Below are 9,067 nucleotides of genomic sequence, written 5' to 3'. Positions count from 1 at the left end.
ATTCCCCTCCTGCTGTGAATATGGTAGATAAGAAAAAGGGCTGTTACGGGAAACAGAGTTTTTAAAAATTGGCTCAGAAAAACCAAAGGGAAAATCACACTGGAGTGAGGCAGGGCTGAGGCAAGACTGAGGAGGAAAGGGACAGGCACAGAGGGCTCTTTCTGCCACTCCGGCCCCGTGTGTGACAGCCCGCTAGCAAAGGACTGCTTCACTGCCTTTTTCTCTCCCCAAGAACAGACTCGAACCCTACGCTGTTTTCCTGGCATCAGATCTCCTACTCTTAGAGTATTTCCAGTAGTCTCTTCCCCACAGGTACAGAGTCCTAGAATTCCTATTCCTGGTTCTTCATTTTAAACTATAATGCTTCCCCCTAATAATTTTGCTCTCTCCTACATCTCCCCACCAGCAGTAATAACTCAGTTATATCAGTACCATCTTAGATTACTTTCTGCCAGCCAGATAAAAAACCAGAAGAGACGGATCTCTCTCAGCAATTACAAGAGCATAAACATTCTAAGCAAAGCAGACACATTTTTACTCCTGCATGTCACAGAAAGGAAGAATATTTTCTGGAGCTCCTAACCTAACACTACCAAGCAGCCGTTTGGCTTGACCCTGTGACCACACAGGTCCAGGTCCACACCATACATCAGGTGCTCTCCTGCCACCTCTGTCAGAACCTGCCCGATAAATGCAGCCTACAGGGAGAAAGCAGGTCCCCTGACCAACAACCGGGAGCAAATCAGTGATGAGTCACACACACCCACCCAAGTTTCCTGGAGATATTTATTTACCATCCAAACATATTTTCAACAAAGGAGGACACAATCACTAATTTCCCTAGGATGCATATTTTCAGTCTCCTTTGAATTCACCTCTCACGGAACACTCTGCCCAGGAACAAGCCTCTGCTTATCTTTTTCTGACAGATGTGGGGAAAGTCTCAATCTCTGCGAAGGGTAGAATAATCAGACACACATTTCCACTGCCAATTTCTGGAACAAGAAGTTCCAGCTTACTTTTTCCCTTAGGCCTCTGCTTCCTTCTTGTCTGAGGTAACTTCTGCACGTGTGGTCTGCCCATGTGCCCTTTCGGGCTGTGGTGGCTGACCCACACAGCCCACGGCCTCCCAGCCCGGGGCCTTTGGAGATGCTGTAAGTCACAACCAGTCTTCAGTTGACTTCCAGCTGGTTCCTCGGGAGACTTGGCCCCACTTCTCTGGTCTCAAAGCCCACAGGGGCCCAAGCGCTCCTACTGAATGTCCCAAATCAGGAAGTAGTAACCGAAAGATGGATCCCCAAAGCTGTTGGGATAAACACCAGACACAGGTGGGAGGTACCCAAACCACATCTTGGCTAAGTACACCAAGAGAGTGAGTGCTCCCTGGGACAGGACAGACTTAACTGGGGACCCTGCGTGGCACAGGTCTCCTCAAAGCCTTTCAGCCTTCCCACCGCAGACACAGCTCCTTTTTAGTTTTATGCTAACCCTTTTCAACACCTCACCTCCCTCAAAACAAGCCCCATTTTCCCTTTTATAGCAATTACCTGAAAAATGCAGAGGTGCATTTTTTGGGCAGCTGGGCAAGGAATGCCAATTTTGGACAAGAACGACCCTCTGAGTGTGCCACCTATCAGGGCAAAGAGAAACCTCCTTGTTCCTAACCGGTGTGAGTTCTCTGATGACTCATGAGGCGCGAACTCCGGGAGAAGCTTTCTCCACATTCAGAACATTTATACGGTCTCTCTCCTGTATGGGTTCTCAGGTGCCGAATCCGATTGGAGCTGTGAGAGAAACTGTCTCCACACTCATGACAGGTGTAGGGTTTTTCTCCCGTGTGAATTCTCTGGTGCCTTATTAGGTTAGATCTGTGAGAGAAGTTTTCCCCACAAAGGGTACATTTGTATGGTTTCTCTCCTGTGTGCGTTCTCTGATGTCTTGTGAGATGCATCCCTTGCCGGAAACTTTTCCCACAGGTTAAACATTCAAAGAGTTTCTTCTCCGCCTTGTGGGTTCCGTGGTTCGTGAGAAAGGGGGCACTGTCCCTCACGGCTTCCCCACACTCAGAGAAGGGGTACAGTCTCTCTTTCTCATGAGTTCTTTCGTGAATAACAAGGTGTGAACTCCTCGAGAAACTTTTCCCACACTCAGGACACTTGTAAGGCCTCTCTCCTGTGTGAATCCTCTGGTGCCGCAGGAGGTTGGAGCTGTGAGCGAAGATCTCCCCACACTCCGGGCACTTGTACGGCTTCTCTCCTGTGTGCGTTCTTTGGTGCCTGTGGAGGTTGGAGTTGCAAGAGAAGCTTTTTCCACAAATGTTACACTGATAGGGCTTCTCGCCCGTGTGCGTGCGCTGGTGGCGCGTCAAGTGAGTATTCTGACTGAAGCACTTTCCGCATTCGAGGCACTTGTGGGCCTCCTCTCCGAGGTGCGCTCTATGTAGTGACAGGAAGTGAGGGTTCCCACCGAAGAGGTCATTGCACTCCACACCCACACACAGTCTCTCTGCCGCATGTATTCTCTGGTGCCTAATTAGGTTCGAGTTGTTGGAGAAATTTTTGCCACACAAGGGACATAAATGGAGTTTCTTCGGCTGTACTTCCTTTGGTCGCCCCAGTTCTCTGTAACTTGCGGCTCCCGCCAGGGTCTGTTCTGTTCTGTCCTCTGAGGGAGGCTCCCAGTGCCATTCTGCCCTGTCCCGAGGTCTTTCTGGCTCCGGACTCCAGGGCACCTCCCCTCTGGCCTGGCCAGACAGCGGTGCCTCAGAGTGTGAATTCACAGGGGAACTAAACTGAGCACTTTCTTCTGGGTTCTCAAATTTCTCTTCCCCTGTAGGGAGAGAGAAACCAACACTCTACATCATTTATACACTGGAAAAAAAAATCCAAACCATCTACCTGGCATGTTAGGTCAGAAGCCCAGAAGGGCTACATCTACCTCAGTTTCCCATCCTCTCTCTACGGGTCAAACACTCCAGAGAGGCAAGCAGAGGAGGGGTGGGGCCAGTGCTCAAGGAATCACTCAGACCAGTCTTGGAATTCCGTCCTTGGTGCCGCCATGCCCCTGGCCTACTGAGCCTCTGGCTTCTACCCTGCAGGAATGGGTAGGGCAGAGCAGGACTGAGAGAGGGCGGGGCAAGTGAACCCAAAAGGAAGTGCCTCCTTGCAGTCTGCACCTGGGCTTCCTTACTTGCCCCACTGGAAAGCGTGGCCAGTGGGGACCAAGGAAGCCAGGGGCGCCCGGCACTGGGGGAGGGCTGGCCCGCACCCGAACTCTCCAATGTCTCTCAGCCTCAGAGGTCTCGCTGGGCTGCTGCACAACTGCATGCCTTACCTGGAGCTGGGCTGCTGGGGCTCAGGCCCTCCTTGCAGCTCCGGAGACTGGGGTCCCGTCCCTTTCCTCCTTCTTCCACCCGGGCGCCTAAGGCCTCCTGGCGGGGAATGTGAGGGTCTGCTCACAAGGAAACAAACACACGTCGTTGTCACCACTCTCCTCTACCAAGCAAAGCAAACAATGCAGTCTTGCTCCCCATCCTTAGTGTGCAGACACACAGAACACTCAGGAAGGCTGACAGCATTACTTGGAATATACAACGAACTCAGCAGTCAGTGCAAACAAGTTCCCAAACCTGATGGATGAAAACGAGTGCAGTGTGACCTTCTGCTGGTGTGTGCTCAGCTGCACGGCTGCGTCCACCCGCCTGTGAGCTACACAGTCTCCTGCTGCGTCACTTCCTGACACTTCCCCCAAGTTTCGTTATGAGAACGTTCACGTGTATACAACAGCTGAGAGAATTACATAACAAACACTTGTCTGTAGAAACCCTCTATGGCCGGTGCCGCGGCTCACTAGGTTAATCCTCCACCTGTGGCGCCGGCACCCCAGGTTCTAGTCCCAGTTGGGGCGCCAGGTTCTGTCCCGGTCACTCCTCTTCCAGTCCAGCTCTCTGCTGTGGCCCGGGAAGGCAGTGGAGGATGGCCCAGGTGCTTGGGCCCTGCACCCGCATGGGAGACCAGGAGAAGCACCTGGCTCCTGCTTCGGATTAGCGCGGTGCACCAGCCACAGCAGCCATTGGGGGGTGAACCAACGGCAAAAAGGAAGACCTTTCTCTCTCTCTCTCTCTCTCTCTCTCTCTCTCTCTCTCTCTCCTACTGTCCACTCTGCCTGTCAAAAAAAAGAAACCCTCCAGGTAAATTCACCCACAAGTCTGTTATATTTCACAGGCATCACTTTCAGTCCCTGCGTAATAGTTCAACACATAGATGCATCTTAAGTTTTATGATTTAGCCTATTTTCAATATATACATTGTTCCTGAATTTCTACAAAGGCTTTGTGAATTCAATATTAAACTGACTCTTTGGGGACTAAGTGACCCCTCAGCTATGTTCATTTTGTTTAAAATTTATCTATTTGAAATCAAATTTACAGAGAGGGAGAGGCAGAAGCAGATAGAGAGAGAGGGAAGTCTTCCATCTGCTGATTCATTCCCCAAATGGCTACAACCACCAAGGAGGCCAGGCCAAAGCCAGGAGCTTCATCCAGCTCTCTCACGTATGTGCAGGGGCCCAAGCACTTGGGCCAGCTTCTGCTGCTTTTCCAAGCACATTACCAGGGAGCTGGATTGGAAGTAAAACAGCCAGGACTCGAACAGGTGCCAATATGGGATGCTGGCAGTGCAGACAGTGGCTTTACCCATTACGCTACAGTGCCAGTCCCCATTTTATTGTTATTATTACAATAGTGAATGTTTCGATGCCAAATTCAGCTCTTTCCTGAATTTTTTTGGCTATAAAATTTTTATGCCTACATTGGAATGCTGATGCCTGTGTCCTGTGTCTTTATGGAAAGAAATACAAATACTAATGAAGCACAGGAGATCGTAAAGGAATGAAGAGAGGCCCCTGGCGTCCTGAGACACGGAGCACATGAGACGGGGCAGGGGCTCACTGCGCTGACTCTGCTCTGTGAAGTCCACTATGGCTCAGTCTCCTTGCTTTATGCGCTGGCAGCGTGGGCTGGAATGCAGGGCTGCCTCTAAGTGTGTCATCTGTGCAGTTGTCTCACTGGCCTTCAGACAGCTGCCCTTAGACAAAGGGAGCTCTGTGGAGACTGCTTAGCAAAACGCAGAGTTATATCCGGAAGCGCGTGTCCAAGGGACTTCGACTGGGAATGATGTCGTCCTCATCCCCGGAACAGAACCGTGCCAGTGCTGTGGTGCAGGGAGGTATGCTGCCACTTGTGACACCAGCACCCCAGATCAGAGCTCTGGTTTGAGTCCTGGCTGCTCCACTTTCAATCCAGCTTCCTACGAGAGCCGCAGGTAACGGCTTATGTACTTGAGCCCCTGCCACCCTTGTGGGAGACCGAGACAGAGTTCCTGGCTCCTGGCTTCTGCCGGGCCCAGCTCTGACTGTTGTAGCCATTTGAGGAATGAACCAGCCAATGGATGATCTATCTCTCTGCCTTTCAAATAAATCTTACAAGAGAAAAAAAGGCCGGCGCTGCGGTTCACTTGGCTAATCCTCCGCCTGCGGCACTGGCACCCCGGGTTCTAGTCCCGGTCGGGGTGCCGGATTCTATCCCGGTTGCCCCTCTTCCAGGCCAGCTCTCTGCTATGGCCCAGGAGGGCAGTGGAGGATGGCCCAGGTCCTTGGGCCCTACACCCCATTGGAGACCAGGAGGAAGCACCTGGCTCCTGGCTTCAGATCAGCACGCTGCGCTGGCTGCAGTGGCCATTGTGGAGTGAACCAACGGCAAAGGAAGACCTTTCTCTCTGTCTCTCTCTCTCACTGTCCACTCTGCCTGTCAGAAAGAGAGAGAGAGAGAGAGAGAGAGAGGAAGGAAAGAAGGAAAAGAGGAAAGTAAGTCCTTACCCGGCGAGTCCACATCCTCACTGCTCTCCGGCACCGCGTCACTGGAGAGGGCTCTGCTGTTCGTATGCTGACGTCCCCACTCCTCCTGGGAGATGTACACTGCCACGTTCTCCAAGCTCTCGGGCAACTGAAACAGCACAAGGTCTTTTTTAGCCCCTCATAAGCAAAGAACACCTCAAGCAAAGTTACAGGTTAAAGGGACAACCCCAGGGGTACCAAGAACACATGTCTTGGAGAAAAAGGGTGCCAGGCCTACAAGTGAGAGGTGGAAGAGACAGAGAGCGAGGGAGACACTTGTGGTGATGTAAAATGGATTCTCCTAGTGGCAGAAGGACCCTTCCCACCCAAAGAAAGAAGGGTGCTGGGAGAAGATAACGGGGGCTTCCACATCACCTGGGGCCCAGTCACCGCCTTGTCTTCCACGGTCCCTTCATGAGGAAAGAGAGAAAGCCAGGGAGCAGATACTGCTGAAGGTGACAGAAACCACAATGAGAACAGCGACCCTAACCCTTGGCAGCCCACCAATGATTAGAACACAGTAGTAGCTCCTCCGTGCCCGGCACAAAAGAAGCCAGCAGAGGCTCGCCCACAGATAGCAGAGTAAGGGAACGCGGCCCTCTTCCCTGGGCCAGCAGGGCCCAAACCCCCATCATTCCGCTGGCTCTAAATCTCTGTCTGCGTACAAGGGGCGCTACTAAGAGAGCCCCCCACCCCCACCCCAGAACCCACACCACCACTTCTAGGTCCTTCATTTCGTATCTCAGAACTCCGACTTCACCAAGTCCTTCTCCCTGGCACCTGTTCTACACCCTGTGGTGTCAGGGGCAACCCCAAAGCCCCTCCTCCCTCCCACCTGCCCAAATGACTGTTCCTCACCCCTCTCCTTTACAGCCTGGGGGTCCCTTTGGGGGCTGGGGCCTAGCAGCTCCTGCAGCCTGGGGCCAGGGCTTCGCTCAGTCTCCATTGGCTCCAGCTTGAAGCTCGGTGACTCTCGTGCTGTTTCCAGAGGCACAGGCTCCTCCAAAAGCACTTCTGTTCCCCGCCCACGGTTTGTGACCTGGGAACCAACCCACATCACTCAGCATCACCACAGGGCTCAGAGGCAGGGCCGTCAGCACAGGGTTCTGCAGGCAAGCCCTCAACAGAGAACGGCAGGCCACCCCTCTGGACCCAACAGGACCCCAACGCCTTCTGGGAGCCTGTGTGCGTCCGGGAAGATGAGTGGGACCGGCGAGTAAGAGGGCAGGGTCGCCAACAGCGCGCGCGTCCTTCTGACACACGGCCCTCTGTGCGCTCCTCCTCTTCTAGATGCTTCTATCCCTCACTGCTGGATACAGCAAATGCGGGTGTCTCTGAGGGGCAAATCCTTCCCAAAGTTCAATTAACCCGTTCTGCAGAGACCACTTCTGACCCTCGCGCATCACTAACTATAACCAGTCCTGTGATCGCTCTCACGCGCTGCTTTCTAACGCTGGCGAGGTGCCGAGCCCCGCCTCCGCTCAAAACAGGGCCCTCTTCCCTACGCCCCCGGCCCTCTGGGGACCATGCGGAGGTCGAAGAGTCCGGGGCAAACTACCAAAAGGCCTGCTCCCCGTGCAGAGCTACTCGGGGCAACCCAGTAAATACGAACGGGGAACTAGGTCGGTGTGACATCCCCGCCGCCGGGGCCAGGCAGCCGGCTCGCGCGCGCTCACCTGTTGCCTCAACCTCCCGAGCTCTCTCTGCATGTCCTCCACCAGGGTCACTGCTTCTTCGCCGCTCTCCGGATGCAACTCCTGCACCCTGCTCTGGATCTCCTGGGGCAGGATGGTCAGGAACTGCTCCAGCACCAGCAGCTCCAGGATCTGCTCCTTGGTGCGCAGCTCGGGCCGCAGCCACCCGTGGCAGAGCTCCTGGAGCCGGCTCAGGGCTTCCCGGGGACCTGCGGCCTCTTGGAAACGGAATCGTCTGAAACGCAGGTGGGAGGCCTCCGGGCTGGGCCCGGGGTCAGGCGGGGGCAGCTCCTGGCTCCAGGCGCAGTCCTCCTCCAGTTTCACTATCAGGAGCCCTTCTCGTTCCTGGGAGCTCGGGCCCGACGCCATTGTCAGGACCCCAGAGCGCCTGGACCCTTAAAACCGGATGCGGCCGCTCTGAAAGGTACCCCGGTCCCAAGCAAGGGTGCACAGCGCCGGCCGGAGCTGGTGGGCCCGGGGCTCCAGGTCCCGGCGGAAGAACACAGCTCTCGCCGGGGCGCAGCTGGCTCCAGCGCCTCGACCTCAACAAGCTGTGGCTGCCGCCGCCCAGCCCCCCGGCCCGCCTTCGCCAGGACGCTCCCGGGGCGAGACCCGAGCGACCCGCTCCTCAGCGAGCACCGGGACACACGAAAGACGGCGCTCGGCCCTCAGGCCGGAAGTCCCTGGGCGCCAGTTAGCCGTCCACAAGCCAACGGCCCCTGCTTGGGCCCAACTTCCGGGTCACGTTTGTGCACACTCCAGAGCCCATTGGACCAGGTCTCGCCACAGACTCACCGATGATCAATGAGAAGGGGAGATCCGCCTGGGGAGGCGGGACGAGCGAGGGGCCAATCAGAGAGGAGCCCCGCGGTCCTCGGCGGCCCCGGGAGGGGCGATGGGCGGGGCCGCCAAGTCGAAAATAGCTGGGGGGAGGGAGGATGTGGCTGGCGGACGGTCTGGACGAGGGGTCCCCGCAAAGGCTGATTACAATGGCAAGCCCCAGGCCGCGCGACGGCCACTGCGTCAGAGTTTCGGGGCGGACAGAATCCGGAAATCTGAGTGGCTAAGCTCCACCCATGGCGTCTTCCTAGGGCAATCTCCAACCGTCCCGGGCACGCTGGGCTGGCAACGACAGGCGCGACCCACGCGTCCAGCTTCGGAGTCGGCGGCCTCCGCGGCGCGCTCGACACCCGTGGACGCCCGGCCGCTGGCCGCCCCGAGCTCGTCACAGCGCCGCGCCGGGCCTGCCGGGAGATGGAGTCCGTGGCGCGGCCCCCGGCGCGGGGCCTGCCGGGAGTTGGAGTCCGTGGCGCGACTCCGCGACTGCGCCTGCGCTGGCGGCCCCGGCTCCGAAGTCTACGCCCGCAGTCAGCTGCTGCCGGGTCCTGGCGCGGCGCTGAGGGAGGGTCGTGTGTGGCGGCGGTGCCGGCCGGGAGGGCTCCGGGGCTTCCGGAGGGGCGCTCAGGGCCTGGCGCGCGCCC

General features: G+C 56.2%; 1 protein-coding gene across 3 annotated transcripts; it reads right to left on the bottom strand.

Moving 5' to 3' along the window:
- Window positions 1–577: 577 nt before the first annotated feature.
- ZNF263 (zinc finger protein 263) lies at window positions 578–8,777 on the bottom strand. Of its 3 annotated transcripts, none has more exons than XM_062180466.1 (6): window positions 7,569–8,777; window positions 6,751–6,931; window positions 6,268–6,341; window positions 5,875–6,001; window positions 3,334–3,450; window positions 578–2,829 (listed from the first exon to the last, which is right to left on the bottom strand). In XM_062180466.1, the coding sequence occupies exons 1-6, from the start codon at window positions 7,953–7,955 to the stop codon at window positions 1,661–1,663; spliced, it is 2,055 nt and encodes a 684-aa protein (XP_062036450.1). In that variant the 5' UTR covers window positions 7,956–8,777; the 3' UTR covers window positions 578–1,660. The 3 variants fall into 3 exon arrangements, with proteins under 3 accessions (XP_062036450.1, XP_062036451.1, XP_062036452.1); XM_062180467.1 differs by having other exon boundaries at window positions 6,268–6,338; XM_062180468.1 differs by lacking the exons at window positions 6,268–6,341; window positions 6,751–6,931 and having other exon boundaries at window positions 584–2,829; window positions 7,569–8,775.
- Window positions 8,778–9,067: the final 290 nt, after the last annotated feature.

Source organism: Lepus europaeus, chromosome 21 (genome assembly GCF_033115175.1).
Source record: "Lepus europaeus isolate LE1 chromosome 21, mLepTim1.pri, whole genome shotgun sequence".
Lineage (NCBI taxonomy): Eukaryota > Metazoa > Chordata > Mammalia > Lagomorpha > Leporidae > Lepus > Lepus europaeus.
The sequence above is the reverse complement of the archived record's forward strand: the minus strand, read 5'-3'. Positions and strand labels throughout refer to the sequence as shown.